The sequence below is a fragment of the Gallus gallus genome, chromosome 1, assembly GCF_016699485.2.
Source record: "Gallus gallus isolate bGalGal1 chromosome 1, bGalGal1.mat.broiler.GRCg7b, whole genome shotgun sequence".
NCBI classification, from domain to species: domain Eukaryota; kingdom Metazoa; phylum Chordata; class Aves; order Galliformes; family Phasianidae; genus Gallus; species Gallus gallus.
The window spans coordinates 183,157,298-183,184,549 of NC_052532.1; the positions used below are offsets into that span (position 1 = coordinate 183,157,298).

Sequence of the window (27,252 nt, forward strand, 5' to 3'; positions counted from 1 at the left end):
AAAAGTGAGGCCTGAGCTCAGTAACACAACGCTACTCACTATTCAAGGGCTGCCAGGATTTCAACACAGAACCTGAAACAAAATCCAGCTACTTCTTGAGACTTTATTTATTTTTATGTAGAGCCGCTGACCTCAAGACTGCCTGGCCATTTCATTCTCACAGGAAGGAGACTGTGCTTAGGTTTTGGATAGGAGAGGAATTTAACCTTTGGCCTGCAGCACATCAGCCAGAAGTCCCTGTCTCCTCAGTTTCATTTTATTTATAAACAGATAGCTCCATAAGGTACTTCTCCTTCAGATTAAAATGAATATAGTTAATAATAGGGAAAATCCAAGAAAGGGGAAATTAAGTTTAACATCCAGTCTCTTCAGACTAAAATTGAAGTCGCATGGAACCACATGCAATTATACCAAGTTGTTCTTTTCCTTTAAACATACACTTCTGTGTTTTTGTGACAGCTAATGGACCACCCCTCATTTCAGATTACTTGCTGCTTATGAATTCTGTGCCCTGATTCCTCCAGGCAGTGAGGTCTTGCTGTTATCACAGGACAGAGCAGAGCTCTGGGGAGGAGGTTCTGTCTTAATGAGTGCAGCATCCTCATGAAACTGCACTATTTCTGGCAAGCTGCTCTGGGCCTACATAGGCAAAGCTAGGAGCAGAGATTACTATCGGTTTTTTATTTTTTAACTTGCTGCAAGGTAAACTGTTACAATGATTTAGTTTTGAGATAGAAAAATCTAAATTCATGATCTGTATGAAAAGCTTATTATTTTTCCTTGAAAAGTCCAAAATCTAGGAGATCTACGAAGAGGTAGCTATCTCTTCATAGAATCATAGATTGGCTTCAGTTGGAAGGGACCTTAAAGATCATCCAGTTCCAATCCCTTGTCATGGGTATGAGGCTGCCCAGGGCCCCATCCAACTCGGCCTTGAACACCTCCAGAGATGGGACATCCACTGCTTCTATGGGCAGTCTGTGCCAGTACCTTGCCACTCTCCAAGTAAATAATTTCTTCTTTTTACCTAACCTAAATCTCCTCTCTTTTAGTTTTAAACCATTTCTTTTTGTCCTATAACTATTTACTCATGTAAAAATCAGTGAAACATTAGCACCTTGTGCCTCACAATCCCTCCCCACTTCTCTCCAGGAAGGAGAGTTCTGCACTCTTACCACTTCTGCTGTTCTAGGTTAATCCCCTTGTCAGTTTTTGCCAGCCTGCTTCTCCCACTCTGCTTCTCAGAGTATTTTCATCTTTTGTTATAGACAAGTTGAAGAATTTGGAAGGATCACCAGCAGATAATTTCAAGTTGTGTTTCATGTCATGAACTTACCCCTCTTCCACACAGGCATCACAGTTTCATCTTTCTCACTAACAGTGTTTCTTTTATTTTGTCAAAATCCCCTCCCAGGACTCAACAAATCAGACTGAGAATTACCTTCAGACATGACACTGAACTGAAAATTAGACCTAAGTGACACTTAAAATCATAGACTCATAGAACTGTCAAGGTTGGAAAAGACCTTCAAGGCCATCAAGTCCCACCATCAACCCACACCTGTGACCACTCTAGGTCTTGTCCCTCAGTGCCACATCTACATGCTTCTTGAACACCTCCAAGCAGAGTGGCTCCACCATCTCCTTTAGCAGCCAGTTCTCACACCTGACCATTCTTTCAGAGAAGATTTTTTTCCTAATATCCAACCCAAACCTCCCCTTGCACAACTTAAGGCCATTATCTCTCGTCCTATCACTATTACATGGGAGAAGAGGCCAATCCTTATCTGGCCACAACCTCCCTTCACGTAGTCATGGAGATAAGGTCTCCCCTGATCCTCCTCCTGTCCATACAAAACAATCCCAGTTCCTTCAGCAGCTCCCCAAAAGACTTGTGCTCTAGACCCTTCACAGCTTCACTGCTCTTCTTGATGTCTTTCTTGTAGTGTGAGGCCCAAAACTGAGCACAGTATTTGAAGTATGGCCTCAATAGGGCTGAGTACAGAAGGACAATCACCTCCCCGCTGCAGCTGAACCCACTGTTTCTGATACAAGCCAGGATGCCATCAGTCTTCTTGGGCACCTGGACACACTTCTGGCTCACGTTAAGACGATTGTCAGCTAACATTCCCAGATCTTTGCCTTGCATCAGAATGTTCTGCAAACATCAGAGCTCATGAGGAGGAACATATGTATACAAACTAGGCTTTTTCTAGCATTTGAACATCTTTACAGCACACCAAGGAAGATGAGTAACATAGTAATTTTTTTTTGTACCTGATTTTAAAATGTTAGGCTTTATGCTTATCTACTTGTATCTAGGAGCAAATGCTCGTATGTCATACATCACTTACATAAAGCAGGCATTTTAAAAAGCCTATTTTTAAGCCTTTCTTTTTTTCTTTTGTCCCATTATATTTCACTTGGCATACTTTCCCTTATGGATTTTAGTAAATACTTTTATTCCAAAATGTTGTTTGAAACAGACTAGAAACAAAAGAAAAAAAAAAAAAAGGAATTCTGAAGGTTCAAAATTTTGACTGATATTACAACTTAACCACTATTTATATTCAGTTTCATTATAAAAAAACACAGCTGTAGCCAGAAGACATTTCCTGAAAAGGCTATCAGTACCTACTTAGCACAGTATTTCCCATACCTTCATCAGGAACATGCAGTAGTGGACTTTATGCAACAAATAGTCCACTGCACTGAGCAGCCCACTGATCTGACACAGGAGAGCAACTGATCCACTCCAAGTAAATTTTCTTTACTGGATGTGTACATCCGGTGAGAAAAATACCTAGGTCCACAACACAGAGTCTACCATCAACCTCCCATGTTTGCCTGCTCAGTATCAGCACTGATGTACCAATAAATAATTTATTCATTTTGGTGATTCATAGCTGTTGCTGTGGCAGCTGACAAAACATGCAGACAGCTCCTGGTCAAAAGGATAAAGCTCAATATCTCAAGCTATATTGTACATAATTAAATTTATTTTTCCTGTCTAGCACATAGGATGAAATATGCCCCATTTTAACTACATGCAATTGCACAACAGTATTTTCTGATGTACAGTTTCTTCTCAATATAGCAAGATTCTATTACTTTAAAGGAGCATAAAGTCTCTATACCAGGGTCAGAAATAGGTTAGGATTGCTCGTTTTTTTCCAGGATGTGAGAGTTTTACAGAAGGATACAGAGAGAGACAGTCTGGATTAATTTGTGACAGGTAGAAAAATGTTCTTATTTAGGAATCCAAGCAAAGTTTTAGTCTCAAAGACTTGGCAGCTGCATGCCATGAAGAGAGGATTTCTGTAAGTACTGCAAACTGAAATCAGTTTCATTAGCTTGCATCAGTGCCAAATATTCAATGTAAAATACATTCTCATCTCATAGAAAGGAGGCATTTGAGGAGCTCTACTTGATTACACTGGTGTTAGAGATACAATTCAACCTGTTTCAGTCAAAAGTGTATCTTTGGTTAGTTAGAAGGAATCTGGAAGGAAACGTTATGCTTGTCATGTTCCTCCTTCACAAAAGATGCTCTGCTCTGCTCAATACACATAACAGGAAGGGACAGATGACATTGGAAGCTGTCTGTCAATGGCTACAGGTGCTAACTAAGGCAAGCGGCAAGTTAGTCCCACAAGACATGAACAGTATGATTACTACTAATATGCTACAGAGATATGCTAGCACATCACACTGAACAACTTCTGGTCCTGTCTGTCCCTGCAGGTATCTCAAGGCTGTGATGTGGTCCAAGAGGAAATCCCAGATGTAAAATCCCAGATCTATATAAGGACTGTAGAGTACAACTTCAGCTTCCTTTTTTTGGCAGGTCAAGGTATGTTTTATTTTTATGCACAGCATACTGACGGCAAATGACTCCATCAACAAGAAATATATGCACCTGTCCTACAGAAGAACTAATTTTTCACATTATTTCATGTATAAATTAGAAGAACATATGTATATGCTGCCCAAAGGGAATATTTAAATCCAAAATCTATCTCAGAATTTCAGACATGAAACCACGATGTTGGGAAATACCCAGTGTATGTTGCACAGGTAAAACATGACATGTTGTCCCATTAAAATGTTATGCACACTCCAAGCCACCTGGCATTTCACTTTACAGTAGATACAATACTCTTACATAAACCTTTAATAACCATGGAAAATGCTGAAGCCAAGATCTTAATGCCTGCCTATATGCAAATGCACTGTAATCACAATTTTAAAAAGAGAGACAAATATTTATTTTATATTAAAATTTCATCTTTAAATATATGCAGTCCAAATTTGGAAAGAATAAAACATAAAACTTACAGGTTCAACAAATTCAAATTTCTTTTTCTCTTGTACTTCTTGAATTTTAAAAACATATTCCAATGATGCTTCATAAAAGTTTTGGTGTTCTCTGTCAATCTGTGTATCTGCCTAAAAGACAAAATGAAATACAATATTAGTTTACTCTCTCATGATTGCTTTAAAACCAAATTTTGTTGTTAGTAAACACCTCTTTCATGAGATTACTTTACAAGCTTGACAGTTTTCAATTTTCCCTGAAAAATAAAATACCCACTTAAAATAGCTAAATGCAAGTTATGGAGGAAATATTATTCAGCTTTATCTCATGTCATTTCCATGGTGTTTTTTGTTTTTATCTTTCTTTTGCACTTTTATATTCTACTTTTGAGGAGAGGTTGGAAGGAAAGAAAGAAAGGCAGCATCAGGGACTCTGTCTCTGGCATACAGAGAATTTCAAGTAGAATACAGGATAGCAATCTAGAAGGGTCAAAATATTAATATTGCTATTAAAATGCCTGAGTATCACATAAACCAAACTTTTACCCATTTCTCGGCTTCAAATACTTTCCTAAGATTTTATTTTCTTAAATAGAACATATTTAACAATGAAATCTTCAACATTACTTCATAGCATGTGTCTCGTGCTCTGGGAATACAAACATATTCAAATCCCTACCCTCGTAAGTCAATTTTTTTCTTCACATTTTAATTTTCAAGCAAAAGAGCTACAATGCAAAATTTGCCAGACATGCCTAAATAATACCACTCAACATGAAGACTTAGGTCCAAAATAAAGACATCTACCTAAACTGCTGAAGAATTAACTTTTACTAGAAGATAAAGAATAATAGGCTTTTATCCTCAACTTAAACAAGGCATGAGAAATAAACATAGAAGACAAATAGTGTAATATGTGGATAACGCTTGAAAAAGAGATGCAGATTCCCCTTTACATTAAAAAATCATTTTCTGAACCTTTTCGGCTGTGTTTGGGGTCAAAAGCAGATTTTAATCAAATTTCAAGCACATGTATAAAACCAGTTTAGCTATTTTTTTTTTTATGTAATTCCATTTACTTCTGTAAATTCTCTAATTCATTTCTGGCATTAAATATAACAAATATAGGAGAAGTGGAAAAGCTGGGTGTTGTCTTTCCTTGACAGCATACATTACAACAATGAATCTATCAAAAAAGAGGTTTAATACTTGTAAGAGAATGATTGCAGAACTTGGTCATCAATAGCATCATACATAATTAACACCGTTTCTTTAGGAAATGCTACTATCATGATTTGGATGCAGACTTCTTAACAATACAAATCCACTTCCCCAGTTCCATGAGCGCCATTTCAGAGCACATGCTTCAACAATATCTTTCAAGACATTCAGTACCAGAATTCCCTTTCCATGCCTATAAAAAGCAAATCAGGAAATGAAGTAAAAATACTAATATTATGAAACAGTAATCAAACACTCAACATTCTAACAACCAAGAGCTTTACCACAAATGTAACTATCACATGCCATTTGTATAGCCCTTTCAGCTACTGTTTTCTTCTGTACTCTGTGTTAATAGTATTAATTCACAAAAAAAATGTTAACAAGGTAATACTACAGATAGGCACAGAACCAGTTACTACTACTTTGGGGCATGATCTTGACTCACACAAGTGCAGTCGAGAAGCACTTGAGACAGATTTCAACTTTCACATTTAATTTTAAAGAAATATAATTTGGTTTCAGCAATGAGCTCTTCAGCACATGATAGTATTTAAAGGCCCAATTAAGTCAATCTCTATTCTGAATAGCATTTTAGCAGACTGCACCAGTACTTATGATAACTCAAGGTTATCTAAAATATGGATGGGTTCCTTCATTAAGGCCATAAACACCATGACTGTATAGGTACTAAATTATAATGAGGGCTACAAAGATGGTGAAGCATCCAGAAGGGAAGAAGGGCAGCTGAGGTCCCCCGGTATTCTTGGCCCAGAGCAGAGTAGGCTGAGGGGAGGCCTCATGGTGGCTGCAGCTCCACACAGGGAGTGGAGAGGCAGAGCTGAGCTCTGCTCTCTGTGACAGCAGTGAAAAGACAGTATTTTGAAGCTGCTTTTTGATGCTAAGGGAAAAAAATAGTAATCATCCACATAAACTGTGTTAACAGCCCTCTAGGCTTTCAAAATATCCAGCACATTTCAATTACATGAACACATGCAAACCGCTCTCTAAAGACTATGTTCAAACCATCGAACTTCAGGTGCTTAAAACAGTAGAACTATGCCCTTCCTATCCGTCCACCCACCAACCCACATAATATGATAAGGTATTAAGAAATCTGAGCAAATAAAATGAGCAGTGGGCTAAAAGAAAGAAGTACTTTTGGTGTGATAATACTCAGGCTGTGAGTCAGGCTTTTGGGTCAGGAACTGGTGCTTGGCATTTTTATTTACAATATGGGTACAGTCCAAATGTCTCTTTGGTCAACAAGGAGACTCTACAACTATCTGAAAAGGGGGTTGTAGAGAGGTGGGGGTTGGCCTCTTCTTCCAGGTAACTAGAGATAGGGCAAGATGTAACTGTCTTAATTTGTGCCAGGGGAGATTTCAGGTTGGGTATCAGGAAAAATTTTTACTGTGAAAGAGTGGTGAGTCATTGGCACAGTCTGCCCAGGGAAGTGGTAGAGTCACCATCTCTGGAAGTGTTCAAGAAATGTGGAGATGTGGCACAGAGGGACATGGTTAGTCCCTCATGAGAGGGACATGGTAGGGATGGGTCGATAGTTGCACTAGATGATCACAGTGGCCATTTCTGACCTTGATGATTCTATGATTCTACCAATTTAGGTACTGATTTCCTATGGTGTCTTCTGCATGTGTGAGGTCTGTGTTGCTGATTCAACATGAAAATGAAGCAGACAGAAATGACAAACTATATCCTATGAGCTTTACAAGTGGGGTATCCAGAAAAGAAAAAACCAACAGCCTCTGTACAAAATTTTAAATCCTGAGATGTCACTTAAGGACTTAGTGGAAAAATTTACCCTGATTTTTCCATTAGTTTACATACTTGAGCCAAATCCATTGTTATTCTACCACAGTTTATTAGATTCAGAGTTGCTACTTTTCACTTTAGTTTCTGTTTTTAGAATGCAATCATTCTGATGTCTCAAGAGCAAAATATTTTATTTATTTAGAGTAAAGCAGTGTTTAAGTTCACTTTCCCACATTTTGGGGATTTTTCTCTGGTGCTGTTTATACTCTAACAACTGTTTCTTCATCAATACACAGAATACTTAGGAAAAGTGAAAGCTATATATACAATTCTTTGATATACGAATGGAACAATTAACCAATCCCATATAAATAGTGTCCAATGTAAGCTGATGATTACATACACAGCTATGGTAATTCAGGATTATAGACAATATTAGAAAATTTTAATCACTATACTTCATTTAATTCAAATTACAGAGTAACTGGTAAACATGAAACAACCCTGTATTTTGTGAGTGCATGACCGTCAAACATTCTGTGAAAACTCTATCAGCAAAAGTATCCCCAGGAAGAAGAGTCACCATGATATCAGTAATCCCATCAAAATAACATTAACTACTCTTGGGGAAAAGAAAAAAACAGAGATGAAATTGGCATTTTTTAGTGCAATTTGACTCAAAGGCAAATCATAATTATTTCTGTGAGGATGCAGAAAACCCTGGAATCCTCCTACTAGACTAGAAGTCTTCACATCTTTCTTTCTTTCTTATTCTCTTTCTTTCTTTCTTTCTTTCCTTCTTCCTTTTAAAGATAAGAATTAGGCATACAGACTCTTTAAAGCTGAAGTTGTGGTTACCATCTCAAGACATGCTGCAATCTCACATTAAGGTGAAAAAAATAAAAAGAAGCATAAAAAGCATCATTAAAATCATTTCAGTTTAAAATTTATGTGAAACAGAAACATAATTGCATTGAGTAATAAACCAAATAGCAAAAAGAGCAATTTATTATTTGAATTTCAAGTACTCCACATATACCTTATAATATAAAAGTCACATTTTTATTGTAGTAATATAAATCATATATGTTGTTGCAACCAATAAACATTAGTTTTTCAATTTAAGGTACAGAGAGTTGGACATGTAGAATATTTCCTTATTAAAATATTTAACTGTTACGAACACCATATTAATCTCACTCAGGAATTTATATTCACACTGAGAATAACTACAAGAAAACATCACATTTCATATAAATAAAATACAGCATGTCTGTTATCATGATCTCCATGCAGACTAGAAACTGAGTAATGGAAACCAGGTAATAGATGATCGTCAAGGTCCCAGTCTATAATTCTGACAAATTCTAAGAACTTACATCTTGCAAATGAGATTCTTTCTTCTTTGCTGATAAATTTAAGTGCTTCTCTAGGATGGAGTAATATTTCTCACTTTCCTTGTCAAACTTCTTCTTCCCATCCTGAAAAACAAGCATGGTCAAGTAAAACATTTGATCAAGCACAACAGGTAACTTAAAATAAAAGAAAGAAGAGATGTACAAATATGTTTGATTATAAAACCATTTTTATCAGTTCTGAACTGAGAGTGGACTGATCCAATTAGCAAATGCTGAATTAAGCAGGAACAACAGAGTTGCATAGTTTCCCATAATGAATAAATATATAGGGGTATTTTGCTAAGCAGCTCTTTTCCAAGTTTAATAAATATACACACCTGTCTCATATTGTCTTTGTGGAAGAGGTAGGTAAGTATAACATATCTGATGATGACAGAGGCCTATCATCTGTATTTAAGACTAGTATGTACTTATTTTCCACCCACATTCTTAAAATATGTGAATGATGGAAAAGCACATATGTGGTTGCAAAAGGAAACTGGTCCAAAAATCTGTTTCTAATAATTTTTTGATGTGTCTGAATATTTAAGCTTGTCCCATTTAAAACAGTTATCCCATCTTTCTTTTCTAGTCCTCTTAAGCTTTTCACCATGTGCAGACAATCCTCACATTTTCACCATGAGTCTTCTTTAATGCATGAGGATACAAAAGAGAGCTACTGCTGTAAGTAAGTAAGAAATACATTGCTTTCTGTAATCTCATTTACATTATATACTTCAAAAATTTTACATCTGTTATTCATGGAAGTTTAAGAAAAAGACACCTTTCTCAAAAGCTTTTCCATTTTTTTTTTACAGTACCAAATTTCAGGAAACAGGAAGAGGAATTAAAGCAAATATATGATTACTAATAATAGAAAATAATTTTGAATTATTAAAAATGTATATCCTTTAATTGAAAGCAATCCTCTGTGAGTGACTTCTACAATCTTAGCTAAGAACTAATGATTCTTTCCAGTGTCTAACAAGTTGAACATGTTGAAAAAACAAAGAAAGGTCAATGTGACCAGTCCCACTCACACATGTGCAAAAGCTATTAATGGTGAAGAAACTAATTACTGGACATAACAGTAACATCAGGTCATAATCAGAACTGCAGTGATTCTTTACCTGACCCCTTACTCCTTAGAAATTGTTACGAACTGAACAAACAACTAGCTTGCATTTTAGGTCGGCCCTGTTTTAAGTTGACATTTCATGTGAAAGTCAGGTCAGCCAGAGAAATAAGAGATAGAAGAATAAAACATAATGCCATCAATGAAAACTTCTCGACTAGCTGTAATAGCAGCTTGTTACTGATTAGTTCCAGTAACTGAAGTACACAGTGGTAACTATAACAAAGATCCAAAACTTTATATTCTGAAAAAAGAAACAACCCATATATATTTAGTGTGAAAAATATGCACAATTTAGTGTTCTTACTTCACCATAGAACTATATTCAAATATCTTCTAAAGAAATCATAGGGAAAAGACAGAATTTGACTCAGCAAAATATTAAATAACAAGAAATACAATAAAATTTGCAATGTCATTCTATATTTCATTGTAGCTATTCAAGGGAAAAAAATTATCTTGCATTTTGCCTCACAAAGGAAAGGAAAGCATATGAATTATTCTCCAAAATCTTTCCCAAAAGTGTTTTGAAAAAAAGAGGGAAGACACAAGGTAAGACTCATCAAAAGACCAGTTAGAAATCAACTTTTATGGGACCAAAATTACAAACCAGTTCCACAGCCAGTTTTGGGGGGAATATTCAAGTCTCAGGCTCTTATAATCAAGCAAGAGCAATATGAGTACTTCAACAGCTTCTTTGGTCTCTAACAGACACCATGTTCACAGAACACAGATACGCATCTTTTGAAGAACACTTGCAATGAGTTGCAGGTTCTGTTATCTTCTGACACAATGTTGTTAGGGTGCTGAACTAAAATTTAGTGATTCTATTATCTAAATCCAAGTGGTACAGGTGAAAAGCAACTGGAGGGAAACGCTACCTAACTAATGAAAACAAACCAGGAAATGCCTTCGCCCAGCATCAAGACTACATCACTGAAGAAGAAAGGATGAGTATTGGTTGTAGGTGATACCACCCTACAGGGAACAGACTCTACAGATCCTCTTCTTAGAGAAGTTTGCTGTCTTCCTTGGGCTTGGGTGAGGGATGTCACCAGGAAACTACCTAGCCTGGTACGGTCAACAGACCACAACCCCTTACTGCTTTTCCATACAGGGCGAGATGCTACACATGGATCAAGGCCTATCTAAAAGGACTTCAGGGCCTTGGAATGACGACTGAAGGAACTGTATGCAAAGATAATATTATCTTCTCTGCCTCTTGTATTGGATAAGGACATGGAAACAAATCAAAGATCTTATTTTTAAATACCTGGCTTTGTGGCTGGTGCCATCACCAGAATTTTGTTCTTTGGACAACCAATAAACCTACATGGCGCTGGGTTTGCAGCATCAGATGAGGCTTGCCTTTCTCAAAAGAGGAGAAGGACCCTTGGGGAAAAGTTAATGGGGCTCTTTGGGAGGACTTTAAACTAAGTCTGAAGGGGGAAGGGGGTTGATATTGAGCCTTTCCATGATAAGGTGTTCTATGGCATAACTAGGTAAGAGGGACAGTGTAGTAGCAGGGGCCTTGAAGGACCTGCTTCCTTGAGAAGTGCTGGTAACACTGCAGCACATACAAAATTCCATGATGATGAAGCAGAGATTGCTGGGGCAATAGGAGAAGGCAATGGAGAAAAACAAGGAAAATACTTAAAAGGAATTAAGGAGTTTTATCTTTCAAGGAAGTGACAAGACCAGTTGCCCAGCTGAAGTGTCTCTACACCAGTGCATGCAGCTTGGGAAACAAACAGGAGGAGCTGGAAGCTAATGTGCAACTGGAAACCCACAATACAGTTGTCATCACTGAAACCTGGTGGAATGATTCTTCTGATTGGAGTGTGGCTAGCAATGGCTACAAGCTGTTCAGAAGGGACAGGCAATGATGGAGGGGAGGGGATGTTGCTATCTACATCAGGATAGGATTAGAATGTGAAGAGCTGTCCCTAAAGAATAATCATGAGCAAGTGAAAAACCTATGGGTAGAGTTTGAGACCGAGGCAGCAAAGGTAACCTTGTGATCACTGTCTACTACAGGCCATCTGATCAAGTGGAGCCTGCTGATGAGGCCTTCTACCTCCAGCTACAGGAGGCGTCATGATTGCAAGCGCTCGTCCTGCTGGGGGCCTTCAACAACCCAGACATCTGCTGAAAAAGTAGCATGGCAAGCTGTAGGCAGTCCAAGAGGCTTCTGGAATGCACTGAGAATAACTTTCTCAGTCAAGTAATAGATGGCCCCACCAGGGAGGATGCAATACTGGCCTGTTGCTCACCAATGCAAATGAACTGATTGGTGACATCAGGATTGAAGGCTGCCTGGAGTGACTGGAAAAAAGGCAACATCATGCTCATTTTTAAGAAAGGTAAAAAGGATGACCCTGGGAACTACTGGCCTGTCAGTCTCACCTCTGTGCCAGGAAAGATCACAGAGCAGATCCTCCTAGAAGTTCTGCTAAAGCACATGGAAGACAGGGAGGTGATGCGGGAGAACTTGCTGCAGGATCGAGTCCAGACAGTGATAATCAGTGGCTCCACGTCTGGATGGAAATTAGTGATGAGTGATGTCCCACAAGGGTCAGTGCTGGGACCGATACTCTTCAGTATCTCCAACAATTACATTGACAGTGCGGTCAAATGCACCCTCAGCAAGTTTGCTGATGACACCAAGTGAGATCCCTTATGACTCCTACATACCAGTAAAAACACATATTTGAATGTACCAAAGTCTCTGAAAACTGTTTATTTCATAAATAATAAAAATACTCAGAAGCAGGTGATTCATTTTCTGGAAGGGAAGAAAACTTCAGCTCACTCCAAGAGAACTCTCTCCTCACATACTGTGACTCACAAGCACACAGGCGCATCCTAAGTGAAGTCAGAGGTTTATCTCCTTCCAGCTCCAGCCTCTCATTTTTCAACTCTCAAAACACTCCGTTATACAAAGCAGCTGCCCAAATGAGTCACTGGAGTCCTGGTCCCTCCAGTTTGTGCCTGTGAGACTAGCAATCCTGCTTTTCTGCAATCCAGGAGGTTTATGAAGTGAGTTTCCACATGAAGCTACTGCCTTGAAGTTTAGGGAGATGGAGGATTGCCCCTGTCTGCAGATCCCGTCTTGGATCAGACTCCAAGGAGCAAAGAGTTGTGGCAGGAGAAGCAAGCTCAAGCTGTCCTGTTTTCACAACAGCCAGCACCACCCATAACACAAAACATAACGTATGTGGTCATTACGGAGATGCTGCTGCTGACCTCAGGCTGCCTTTCTTCCTTGTGCATCCCTCCTGCTAGTAATCCTTAAATACCTCTCTGACCTGGAAATGTAGCAATCTTTTTGGGGAAAATATTAGCTAAAATATATAATAAAAAAATAGATGACTTAGACAATTCAGATAATTCTAGATAATTCAGAGGGTGCAATTAAAAATAAATAAAAAATACACAAAAAAAGGACAAATTAAAAAATGTATCGAGTTCTGCCAGTACAAATATATATAGAGATCTAAGAGCCTCAAATTGCCAACAACACTATTAGGAAAGCCCTTAACCAGTCAATGAACCGGAAGTTCAGCTTGTAACATGTGAGGAAGTCTCACTAACATCCAGTATTCCACTGACAGAGACAAGTTGTACACAGATAGATCCAGATTTACTTCTTGTTTTTACTTTCTCCTTAGATTTCCAGTATAGCTTCATTTGGAAATTGATCAAACAATCTCCAGAAGGTGAAAATTATCTTTCTTGAAATAAATTTTGCGCAACTGTAAATGTTCCTGTTAGAAGTCTAACTCAGGAGACATTTTTCAATCACTCTTACTTTACAAAAATCTATGGACGTGAAAAGATCAGACGTAAATTGTCAGTAAGATGATTCAATTGAGTCATGTTTGTTTCTTGTGTTCAGAAAGATTTTGATCCCATGCTGTAAGTAATCTAGGCATGCAACTAATCACTGGCATTATTCCCATATATTTTAACCACAACTTGCATTTTGCGTATGTGAAGCAGAAAGAGATACTATATTTTGACTTTACTTTTCCAGTGGGAATGTCAAGATTCTTTTTTTAATGGACTAAGTTTGCCATTACTCTGTGTCCAGTATTGTCAAAACTTTTATATTTACCACTAACATTGTTATAAAAACTACTCCTCTTTATTTTTCATAAAGCTGTTGCCATCCTTGCCATTTCTTTCAATTTATTCTAGTTGCAATGACTTTTGGTGCTAGCATATCCTGGCTAATCTTAGATTTGCTCCTAGACAAGGTACTTTTATTCTTTGTCCCAGAGAGACTTGGCTTCAGCATGCTAATCTTTAAAATGTAAAGAAACCCTGCACATTTTGTTCTGACTCATTTTCAATAGCAATATCTTTGTGTAACCATTAAATAAACCTATTTTGTAAGAGGTGATTTTGAAAGGATTTTAAAAAAATGGAAATGAAATTAGAAAACGTCACAAAGAAAAAACTTGGAGAAAAAAATTCAGTGAGAATCTCTTACTTGACTAGAAAACAAGCAAACATTATGAAACACAAATGCAACAGTTTCTTTTTCTTTTCCTACCCACAGTTGGTCCATGCCTCTCAGCACAAGTTGTGATACAGAAACTGCAGGAAATGGCACAGCAGTGCCATGAGTAGACAAAACTGACAGATTTGCCAGTGAAACAAACTGAAGCCAATGGTGAGCTCAGCCGTATTCAGTAAAGCCTTGTTGCTTTTCTTTTTAGCAAGAACTACAAAAAGGTCAATAACACGGAACGCTGGGGATAGCTTGCTGCTTGGATCTTAGACTTCAAATCTGTTTATTCACTCCCTTACAATGAAAAATTCAAAGTGTCTTTCTACAGAGTTATTGTTTTTTTGTTTGGAGTGGGGATTCTAGGGATCATCTCTTATTTATAAACAGGACAAAGAAAAGAAGAACTATACAATGCAAACTGAAGTAAACTGAATCTTCAAAAGTCTGATAGGAGTTTAGATCACAGATTTCATGGGAGATGTGAGGTTCAAGTCTTAAACATACAAGAAGAAAATCATATTATCTTCATTTAATATTGTTTTAGGTCTTCCTCAGAAATTTCATGAATGACTAAGATTGTATGGTGGTTTTTTTTTGTTTTTTTTTTAATAGTAATTATCAAAGGCACTGCATTTGGATAGATATCCAGTGGTAGCTTTTCTTTTTGATAGAGATTTTGGTTTGTTATGTGAATACTCAGAAGGCCAACATAAGGCCAAAAGGAATAGTAAAAAAGATGCTCAAAACTTTTTCCCTTCTGCTCCTCTTCACAACTGGAACGATGGTGCAGGTCTTCTACAAGACTCTGAGAAAGCTACAAGGTTAAAGGACATCCATTTATGTACTGTTTGTAGATAGTATGAAGTGAAACAAAACCATATCATAAGGAAGCAATTTCTGTTTAATATGAAATAGCCTTAAGTCTTGACTTATGTTACTCATAACTGCTAGTGAAAAATCTTTCAAACTGAAGCCAAATTCATCATGTAAAAAATTAAATTACATAGACACTATAAATCTTCAGATCAAGTCTTTACTAAAAAATAACCAATGCAAACTATGAAAATGAAGAAAGCAATATAGTGTGTAAGACAAAAATAATTATAATAAAAAGAACATATTGCCACTATGAAAAATAATAAGGCAATAAACAGGAAATACAGGAGTGTTCAGAAGCACTAACGCTACAAAGATATTAAAAACTGGCAGTTTAAAAAATAACTTCATTTCATATCAGATGCATAGAACTACCAACGTATCTTAAACAGCCCCAAACTAATCTAAGCTTAGGATGGAATTCACATCTGTGTAAAACGCTGAATAACCCTGCAAGAGGTAATTAATTTTCAGGTTCATAAAGTTCTGAAGAAAATTTTCCTTTTGTGATGTCTTCTGTAATGACAGATCCAACTATCAGGTAGTTTTCAAAGCTTTTTCTGGAAGTGCAGAATCTTTCAGCCATTTCATGATACTCTGTTTAATTGTATCAGACGTGTATACAGAATGCCCTTATGGTAAAACTAAAAGAAGGAAAAAAGCAGAAAATTTTCACTAGTTTGATGAAACCTAGAATTCTTCTGAAACTATGAAGGAGCTATGATTAAGTGAGCAAATAAAAGCCTTGTGTTTGTAAGAAGCTATTTGTTTCTCTCCAAAAAGATGTCTCTTGAAATGGAAAAACAATATTCTAAGTTCCCAGTACTGCTGTCAAAAGACACGCAAACCTGCCAATGCTGGCAGGTTGCAAAGCAGGACACGTTAGATTCCCTATTATTAAGCTGCAGATTTGCCATGAGTTTATTTGGCGTTTGTCTATTCCAGAAGTAGTTGCTAGATGTCTGGGAATCTGTTAAATTCCTGTCCAAACAGCAGGACTGGTAAAGTCTACACACGTAATCCAGTTTTATTGTCTTTACTGTCTACTAAATAGAAAGTATTTTGGTGGAGTATCATACTTAGGCTATTATTCAGTATGTTACTGAATGCTGTTACAAAGATTCCTAGAACAGCAGAAAGTGATTTTTAAAACTCTTAAGCAGGTTTAAAACACCTTTCTGAAGTCGGAAATGCTTTATTATAACAGCAAGAGGATCTCTCCCACTCCTAGACAAAAGCTCACAACCTTACATGATTTTAAAGTTACCAAAGCTGTTTAGGAATTCAGAAAAAAAAGCCTTGAATTAACTCTGTACACTTTATAAAAAATCGTATGGTATACGCTGTTAGTGTTATAAGCAATACAGTTATTTTTAAAGAAATCAATACCACTATATATGCTGATTACAGATTACATCAAATGACACAACTTACGTAATGAAAGGAAAGGAACGAGCTCAGATGTGGGTCATATTAATCTTCAGAAATAAAAAGCAATCAGCAATAATGCATGTTGTGATCTGGAATACTCAAAGTGGCACCTACTCAAAGAAATCTGTAACCACTAATGCTTACAAGATCAGACCTGAGATCTCTGCTCAAGTAGAAAGCAGTAGCATTTTCTTTCTCATCATCTAGTTCAGGTATGGACATAAAGAGTTTCTGAGAGTCATTAAAGGCATACATCACCTTTGATTATTTCTGCTTCATTTGCATATGCAAAATATTCAGCTCAGCTCAGATGAGCCGACTGCCTTAAAGCGCCACAAATGTCCGCAGGGACAGAGGAAAAGAACAAATTAACAACGGACAATACTCAAGTGAATTGGTCTAAATCCCAAGGAATAGGCAGCTCCAATTTTGTCCTGATTTTCCACTTTAACACAGGTATAAGCAAAGTGAAACCTCTCAGCTTCACCAAGGTGTAGACAGCTAGAATCAGCCCTTCAAGTTCAGTCGTCATGCAACCCTATCATCCAATGCTGTGTCAATTTCCAGTTCTTCTTGCCTTACTTGGTATGCTAGATTACCTCACAAAGTGCCTCGATGCACTTGTATTGCCTTCAATCTAGAAGACGTACAAAGAGACCATTTCGCCCTCAAAAAGACTACAAAGAATGTAATGTTATACAGATAAATGGATTCTGAAAGATTACTTTACAACGTGACATATTGCTTTACTTTAAAAGCAGAAGATAAAAATACATTTTTCTGAAGTAGTTATTTCTGTTTTTAAATACTTTTTGGGGATCTCCTGTTTGTGTCAAGTGATCTGCCAACATCCCTGACCTCCAGGCAGCAGCACACATTTAACCCTGCTTGCCTTCCCATGATACCACATCACTGCGACGTGACCACAGGTCTTATCTGAGGAGAACCAGAGACGTGTTATGAGAAAATTATGGAAGAAAAAAAAAAAAAAAGAAAAAGGAAACAGGCTGGGGTTAATGTCAAAAGTGATTTTGTTTTGTTTAAAACGTAGCTATTTTGAGTCTCACTTGCAACACTGATAAAGGAACACAAACTCTCACTTTGGGGGGAAAAGCCATCCCTCCCCAGCGCCAAAGTTAAATGCAGCCAGCGTGCTCAGTTTATTTTGCAGGGAGGGACAATCTCTTCACCACAGCATACATCTGGAGCGACCCTTTTTTGGCCAGCTTGACAGGCACAAATTCTTCTGTGGTGGTTACCAATGATTTGCACTGAGGGACTGAGTGCATCATCAGCAAGTTTGCTGATGACACTAAGCTGAGTAGTACAGTTGACACAATTGAAGTAAGGGATGCCCAAGGGGACCTCGACAAGCTCGAAAAGTGGGTGAAATGTGAATCTAATGTGGTTCTGCAAAGTATTGCACTTGGGTGGGAGCAATCCCAGCTACGATTACAAAATGGGAAAAGTACTCATTGAGAGACACCCCACAGAAAGGGACTTGGGGGTTCTAGTGGACGAAAAGCTGGGCATGAGCTAGCAATGTGTGCCTGTGGTCCAGAAGACCAAGTTGTGGATGCCCCATCTCTGAAGGTGTTCAAGCTCTGATCTAGTGGATAGCAACCCTGCCCATGACAGAGGATTGGAATTAGGTGATCTTTAAGGTTCCTCCAAACCAGAGTCATTCTATGATTCTGCGATGCAAAATAATAAAGTTGGTTCATCTGGCAGAAAGATTTGTTGGACCTCCCATATCTACATCAAGAGACATATCAGTCTCAGATAATTATGCTCACTTTTCCAGCTGTTATTACCACTACACTTTGGAGTGGATCTATTTTATATTCATTGTGTGAAAAGAGGAATTGCTACAAATGGTAAAAGAGTGCATGTTTGCAAATGCCCAGAGCCCTGCAGATCCTGCTCCACAGAGAGAACAAAGCCCTGGATAATAAAAAACAACACAAAAACATGCAGCATGGAGGGAAATCCATGGCAACGTAGCCAAGTGTGTCAATAAAATGAGTTTCCATTTAGAACGTGAAACATTTATTCTACCGTATGTGTGCAGCAATGACCCATAGACTCAACTTCATCTGAGTAATGACCAAACATAACAGAAGTATTTTTATGCTATTATCTTAAAAAATCCACAGAAGAAAAGGAAGTGGAGAAAGAAATCTTCATTCTCCCTAAGACTGCTGAAAAAAAAACCCCACAGTTTATAACAGAATTAGATCAACAGATTAATTGAGTCCTGTCCTGCTCTGGGCCATGGACAATAGCACATGGGCAAGTGGACACTTCCTGTATTTCCCTCCAGTTTTCCTCAAGACTCTTGAAGGTTCTCATTTGCAACACAACCTTGAGACCTGTTTTTCCTCCTTAACCTTCAGAGCTATACAATGTCATCCCTCCCTGCTGCGCCCACTTCCCAGCTAGGAGCAAGGGAAGAAAGGATATAACAGATGAGCCTAGCCAAGATATCCTACTGAGACTGAGAAAATTTTATTTTATTTTTTAATTGAAAACATTTGCCAAATCCTTCCTGCATCTAAGCACTGATTAAGGGGTTTGGTTCCCCTGTGAACTGGAAATTAAGTCTGGAAGCAGTAATAGATGCCTTTGCTTGTACTTTTAATCACTGCACAGGAGGAGTGCAGCAGGATTCCAGCAGCCGTGTGGGGTCAGGATGCAACCTCCCCGAATCCTTCAATGTGACACTGATTATTGTGGGCTGATTTAAATTAGCAAGGAAACAGCCTTAATTTAATTAGAAAACTTGCATATTTGCTTATGTGTTTATGTTCCCTTGCTATTTTTCAAAAGAAGGGGTGATGTAGGCTACCTACATTTACTTTTTTTCATGAAATCATAAACAGAATCACAGAATCATCTAGGTTGGAAAAGATCTTCAAGATCATCAAGTCCTACCATTAACTTGAACTACCAAGTCACATCACTAAACCATGTACCTTAGTGCCATGTACACACATCCATTACACACCTCCAAGGAAGGGGACTCTACTATTTCCCTGGGTATCCCATTCCAATGCTTGACCACACTTTCTGTAAAAAAATCCTTCCTGATATCCAATCTAAACCTCCCTTGTGTCAACTTGAGGTCATTTCCTTGCATTTTTATCACTCTTCATCAGAAAGAAGAGCCCAACCCCCATCTCACCATAATCTCCTTTCAGGTAGTTGTAGAGAATGATGAGGCCCCCCCTCAGCCTTCCCTTCTCCAGGCTAAACAGCCTCAATTTACTCAACTATTCTTCATAACTCTTGTTTTCTAGTTTTGTTTTACTGACCATACATTTTTTAAATCAGTTATTCTTTTTGCCAATTAAAACACACTGCATACTCACTTAACTTCACTGACTAATACATTTAAGTCTTAATTTGTAAATGTTATGGCAGAATATGCAAAATTAAATCATCCCGCTATAGTTAATAGGAAATGTGTTTTTCCTAAACTTAAATCTGTTTACTTCTGATTAGAAATCAGAATTTTCTTAAAGTGGAAAAATAAAAAAAGTACATCTTCAGAAATTGTTTTTAGTCAACCAGCCACACTAAGAGAAAAGGAATTCTACTGAATGCATTCTAAGACAAACTTTGCGTGTTGTAACCATTTAGCAACCTCAGTTCCTCCTGCTGACTGATTTCATCTTCCGTTTCGTTTTCAATCTCACAGTTCTCCTTTATTTTGGCAATACCCCCGACTTAAAGCAACCCCAAGCACAATTGGGTTTGGTACCTGGCCATTACTGAAAGTAAAACAAAAGCCCTATCTCAAGTTGTCCCTTGGGATCTTCTAATTAGTAACTTCATTCTCACCAGACAGTCTTCCCCACAAACAAGACTCACTGACCTTCCTCAATTAGCCAGTTCCTTTCACATATCATGTTTCTTATACTAATTCCTATCTAAGCTAAATTGTCTCAGGCAGTGTGCTTTAAATGTCCTGCTGAAATGGAGAGGTTTAATCCACTCCATTTCCTTGCCTGAGAATCAGCTATTTTATCAAAAAGGATATCAGGTGACCCTGGCACAAACCATTTTTGGAAATCCGTGTTGCATTTCAACTCAAAACAGCCATCAGTCCTCCTGGCCTGGGCCGTTCCTGCTTCCAGTCAGTTCTGACTGACAGTAAAATGCTCCAAAACCAGGGGACACAAGGACCAGATCACGAGCAGCAGATGCAGCTTGTAATGAAACACATTCTGCCTTACCCGCTGGAGCAAGGTCATTTGTTTTTCACTGTGAAAGGAATGCTGGGATTTCCAACAATCGCTATCATTTGATTAGGTATCAAGGAAAACAGTTCACTGAATGGGCATTCTGGCATATCTCAGAGCTCTTTGATACCTAACTAGAACTCTGTTTTCAGAGCTGACAAACTTATATATGTATATTTTGCATTACGCTCCTCAGCTTTGAGACCATACGAGTAACAAGCAGCGGCTGCACACCTACACCATGTGAGCACAGAGGCAAACACAGATGCAAGGAAATTAATCCAGCAATGAACATGGACTTGTTTCCCAAGTAGAAAGGAATTCACAGCTTTGAATGAATGAATGAAAGTAAATAATAATAAAAAAAATAACCCTTCAGGCCAAAATAAATAACTTTATGAAACAAACAGATGGAACTGTTATGAAGAAATAAAATGCTTCTTTTAAGTCTTAAAAATAAAATTGCTTCTGTTTCCTTTGATCTGATTAAGTTACTCTGAAGGTCAACAAACATCAGGAGAAATATTGCAAAATACTGTACTGGATGAATAAAAAGAGCCATGAAAGTTTGCCTTTATTGCACACAGCCCATCACACAATGATCTCACCACCGTTACCAGCTGGGGACTTGCAGACCACATTTACCAAAAAAGGCCAAGTGCTTCATGCTTGAAATCTTTTCCCAGTTAGCTCACCGGGCTTTTGCTAGGATTTGTACGATAATTGCAGAGGTCATTTTTTTTTTTCATGCTCAGATGGAGTAAATCAACAGGCTATCCAATGCAAAGCCGCGTTTGTGTAGTCTCTGGAGACAACTCAGCTCTACTTAAACTGAGTGTGTACAGAAAAGGAAGAACTGAAATATGTGCAATAAAAACAGAGGAGCAAGTAGTATAAATCCAGAAGAGCAAGTAATGCAGATTTGTATATTGTTAGTTTGATTACAAATTCTGATGTTTAACAGGAAGTGTTTCTCAGATTTGCTGCGTACCTTCAGCTTTTTGAAGTGCATATGAATAATTGGTCTTTAATGTTATTCTCGTGGCATTCTAAAACACTTGAACTTTGCACTCTGAGTTTATGCTGTCCTTGTATTTGAAGTATAGCTTTGTAATGTCAACAGGATATATTTTATCCTCCATATTGTCTTTGACTTCTGCAATCATATGTTTCGCCTAAACTTCATGTAGTTTTGAAAAAAGAATATAACAGTTTCATTCTTCAAAATAAACATGACATTTACAGTAGCAAAATCTTGCAAAGATATTTTTTTATTATTATAACATGGTGATCATCTTAATGAAAAATGTCATCATTTAATATATTTTTTGTGTGCGTGCATATGTGTATGGTGGAGCAGCAAGAGAGGTCTGCTTGTCTTTCTCTCCAGCTGAGCCTTACCTAGTACTTCAGAAAGAAAGAAGCTGAGAAAGTCTTCTAAAGCACTCTGTCTCCTCCCATTCCCTTTACGAAAACCTGAAAGTGATGCCTAGCAACATTTCCTATTACACATTTTAGTAAAATAACTAACAATTCTTTGCCTTAAAAGAAGTTGTGAAACACAACTTAACAAAGCACAGAAATGAATAATTTCAAAGCTCAGTTAGAAGAGAAATAAATAATGCAACACTCACTACTGCTTATAAAATATACTCTTACAATGGAAGGCTGATCACAAAGACCAACTGCTTGCGTCTCTAACTGCTGAAATACCATTTCAAAGTTATATGGAATTAATCCTATTGTTCCATGCCAAATATCTAAAATGTCAGTCCATGAAATGGTACAGTGCAAATTACTTGTAAAGTCACTACTCATGAAAAATTTAATGTTGGGGTTTTTTAAAAAGGAGAGAGATGGCAGAGAAACAGAAGTGTATTTGTGTTTCACTATACAGTTCTACACTGTTTTAAGGTAATAGTGGGGAAAAGCAAGCTCAAACGTGCTATTATAGAGCAGAAAGTAACACTTGTTTAGAGAAGATGCATTTACAGAAGATCTCAAATAAAAAATGACATTCTTAGTGTCATGTGAAACTTGATGTAGAAATCCAAATAACAAGAACACGTTCAAGTTTCCTGTTTGCTATCAATTCACACCACCCCAGAGGAGTTCAAAGAGTTGAATCTCTGCACAAGCCTTTGTAACTGCAGATACATAAATAGCAGCCTAAACTCATCCTGTATCTACACAAGTTCATAAATTCTCAAGGCTTTAACCAAGTGAACAGCAACAGAGGTAAGTACTCTGATCGTATTCTCTATTTCACTAAAAATGAATTTCAAAAGAAAAAATCCAAATATCTCCCATATTTCAAACTGGTCTTGTTATTTCTAGATTGCATGTTTCTATTTCTTAATTACAAGAAAAACAGCATTAAATGCAATTTATCACCCATTTCTCTGTGTTGAATTTACTTCTGTAGGTTAAAATCAATTCAGAGGGATATGCATGAAACTGCATGAGATATGAAACTGACAAGGAATAATGACTTCAGGTTGAGCCAGAGGAGGTTCAGGTTGAATATGAACAAAAGTCTCTCCTCTGAAAAACTGGTAATGCACTGGAACAGGCTGCCCAGTAAGATGGTGGAGGTGATCAAGAAATGTGGAGATGTGGAGCTGAGGGACCTGATTTAGTAAGCATGGTAGTGATGGATTGATGGTTGGATTATCAATCTTAGTGGACTTTTCCAACCTTAACGATTGTATTTGTAGGTGGCCTGAATCTCACATTTTTTTTTAACTTGAGAACTGAGTTCCATGAGCAGTGAAAGCAAATAGTTTGATGTTTTGTAAAACAATGAGCTGCAAGAGGTCTCTGTATGGTATCCATGTGTCAAACCAATATCATACAGTGCCCAAAGCACACATAGCATTGCATAATAAAATGCATTAGGCATGGGAAAGAGAGTGAGTAGCAGATACAGGTTCCCCTGTACTCATTCAGCACACTATTGTGTGACCACTGACAAATCAAACTGTTTCCCCAAATATTATAAAATGGGTAAATGTCCATGCTTTTCCTGGAGTGGATATGAAGAGGAGAAACTAGCCATTGTGATAAACTGAATAGAGAGGACTAGATGTGTTCTGTAGCGCTCTGAAATTAATGTCGAACAATGGCTGATTCAAAAAACAAAGGAGTCATCTTCAATTAGACTGTTAAAATATTCTGATATCTACTGAGTGATACAATCTAAGGAGACAGAATTGTCTTATACATATTTCTGCACTGTATCATCTCCCTACAGATCTTCTTTCTGATGTACCAGGACCATCAACAGCACAGCAGGTTAAGCTTCAAACAGAGTTCTCAGCAGAGGAGAATGATATCCCTTAAGCTGTAGGAATACAGAATGAAATGGCAGCACAAAGAGCTGAACAACACCACTACAGCCTCCTGAGAACTAAAAATAGTTCTGTGCTGTGATTACATTTTGATTTGTGCAGCACAGTAAACAAACTTCCACCCCTGCATCTTACAGCAGCAGGGTGGGACAAGAAAAGAATGCTGTTGTACACAAAAACATATCAAGTGAGACTTTAAAACCCATCCATTTCAGAGAAAGCTGACCTCAGGTTCACTGCAAAAATTCTTCTCAAACGTTTACTTAGTTCCTGTGCGGAAGCAGTTTCATCTGTTTTCTACACATTCCCATCAGCAGTATCAGCAGTACAAAAAGCATAAGCCTCAGTCTCTCCAACATCTCTGCTCTCCCTCTGAGGCTGCTTTAGCACAGCACAAACACAACCTGAGCTACAATATCAAAGATTTTCATTTAACCTTACAGATGGAAAGCTTCCCAGAAAATTTTATGAGTGATGCAAAAAAATCAAACCAAACCAAACCAACCAACCAAACAAAACAAACAAACAAAAAAAACCAACTAGCATATTTGTGTAGACAGAAGGAAGGGTTTTAGCTGCATCTCTAACCGACTATCACAGACTTTATGCACCTCCGTGATCAAGGTGGTCACAGAAAATCACTTGAAAATCCAGGATCAGACTGAGAATAGCTCTTCTAGTCTAAGTTAATTTGGGCATCATTTTCCCCAATAACGTCTGATTTTCTGACTACTGAACCCTCACAGAGGCAGTCAGCACTATTTCACTAACAAGCATGTAAGAACTGGATCAAACTACCAACTGCAGGAGTTCCACCAGAGGAAAATCTCTGGACAATATACAGATAGCAATCATCATGCTTAATCAGTTGTGTGAGGTGCAGAGGGAAGTCAGATGCAAACAGCATGCCTACAGCACAGAGATTTCTCTTGGTTGTCACACAGCCATGGTAAATGTTTGAATTCTCTGTGTGGTTCTGTGATACTCAAGACGTGAGGTAATACAAATGCAGACATCAAGAAAGAAATGCAACTTCAGATGGTAAGAATGTGCAGTATCCACAATAAATAGCAAGAGCTGAACAACCACTTACTTTTGCTGCTCCTATTTGTTCTTTACGGAACTTCTCCAGTGGTGCTATGAGCACATCATTCGCATTCTGGATCTGAAAAGTTAAACACAAAGCATATCTATTCAATATAGAGCATTTGCAGAAATTGGAGTCACTCTGTTTCTGCCAATGTACAAGATGGGAAAATCCATATACATAACATCCTGGTAACAGCATATGGATAGAGTTCAAATAATGTTAACCTCTTTACATAAAGTTTAATGCATATGTGCTCACTGGTCTGCTAGGTGACATTTTATTGAACTATTCAACTAGAGCAATTGTGGAATTTTCGAAGATTAATTTTAGGAAAAACAATTTCCAGCTCCTTAAGAGGTTAGTCAAGAACCCCCCCTGGGAAGCTGTCCTCGGGGACAAGAGATCAGCGCGGAAATGACAGATCTCGAAAGAAACTTTCCTTAGGACACAAGAGCTCTCCATCTCATGGTGTAGGAAGTCAGGAAAGGAAGGCCAGAGACAAGCATGGCTGAACTGGGACCTGCTGGTTAAACTGGAGAGCAAGAAGAAAATGCACAGACAGTGGAAGCAGGGACAGGTAAGCTGGGAGGAATATAAGGATGCTGCTAAGCTGTGTAGGCATGGGGTCAGGAAGGCCAACTGGAACTGGACTTGCAAGAAGCACAAAGAATAAGAAAGGCTTCTACAGCCACATGAACAGGAAAAGGAAAGCCCAGGAGAGTGTACCCTCCCTAGTGAGAAACACAGGCAAGCTAATAACAACAGTTGATCCTGCCCCTCTACTCTGTGCTGGTGAGACCTCACCTGGAGTACTGCATCCAAATGTGGAGTAGTCAGTACAGGAGAAGTGTGGACCTGTTAGAGCATGCCCAGAGGAGGGCCACCAATATGCTCCAAGAGGTGGAACATCTCTCCTGCAAGGATAGGCTGAGAGAGCTGGGGGTGTTCAGCCTGGGGAACAGAAGTCTATGGGGAGGCGATAAGAAAGAAGAGGACAGACTCTTTAGCAGAGTCTGTTGTGATAGGACAACGGAAATGGTTTCAAACTAAGAGAGAGGAGATTTAGACTGGATATAAGGAAGAAGTTTTTTCACAATAAGGGTGGTGAGGCACTGGGACAGATGGCCCAGAAAGGTGGTGGATGCCCCACGCCCAGAGACACTCAAGGTCAGGCTGGACAGGATACTGAGCAACCTCATCTAGCTGTAGATGTCCCTGTTCATTGCAGGGGAGTTGAACTATAGGATCTTTAAAGGTCCCTTCCAACTCTAAAGATTCTATGATGCTGAGATGAATTGTAATGAATGATGTAATACGTTTGCGACATATAAAAGGGTTTCCTGATATTCTACTGCCATTTCTCATATCTTGCCTAAAATCAGAAAATGAAAACTTCCAGGAACATGTTTTGGCAGAGCAGAGAAGACAAACATAATAGGAATGACACTATTTCCTGAAAAAGCTTATGTTTACAGAACATGAAGCTTTGACAGCTGAATGTTTTCAGTTATCTCTCTGGATTATATATCCAGTTATTCTGAGCAGACGAAAGTAACTCAGATAGCTCTATAAAGAAAAGTGGACAGATTAAAAATACTACAGATTGGTTACCTCTATTCTCTAGTTTTTAAATTAAGTTAATAATTAAGTTAATAATAAATTAAGTTAAAATGTCCAGCAGCTATTTTTATCACTTTAATGTGAACTAGAATTACTCATGAATCACAATTTTCCCCTCAGCTTAAATCTAGTCCTGGAAACCCCACTCTGAAGATCACTCACAGCCCTGTGAAATATACAGGGCTGTGAGCAATCCCTAAGTGGTTCCTGGCTGTATGGGCAGGCCTTGAAGAGGCAGTACAATCCTAATGCCAGTACAATCCTAATGCCAGTCAAGCCACT

At 38.1% G+C, this 27,252-nt stretch overlaps 1 protein-coding gene across 2 annotated transcripts in view; it reads right to left on the bottom strand.

The window, feature by feature from the left end:
• The window catches only part of ARHGAP42 (Rho GTPase activating protein 42), a 160,048-nt gene that overhangs the window by 49,454 nt on the left and 83,342 nt on the right, over positions 1 to 27,252 (bottom strand). Inside the window, exons 4-6 of one of the 2 annotated variants that reach the window (XM_417185.8) lie at positions 25,354 to 25,425; positions 8,691 to 8,792; positions 4,339 to 4,449 (exon numbers count right to left, since the gene is read on the bottom strand). In XM_417185.8, coding sequence (XP_417185.4) covers positions 4,339 to 4,449; positions 8,691 to 8,792; positions 25,354 to 25,425 — 285 coding nt within the window. The remainder of the gene's footprint in view (positions 1 to 4,338; positions 4,450 to 8,690; positions 8,793 to 25,353; positions 25,426 to 27,252) is intronic. The other variant, XM_040650438.2, reaches the window with a different exon arrangement.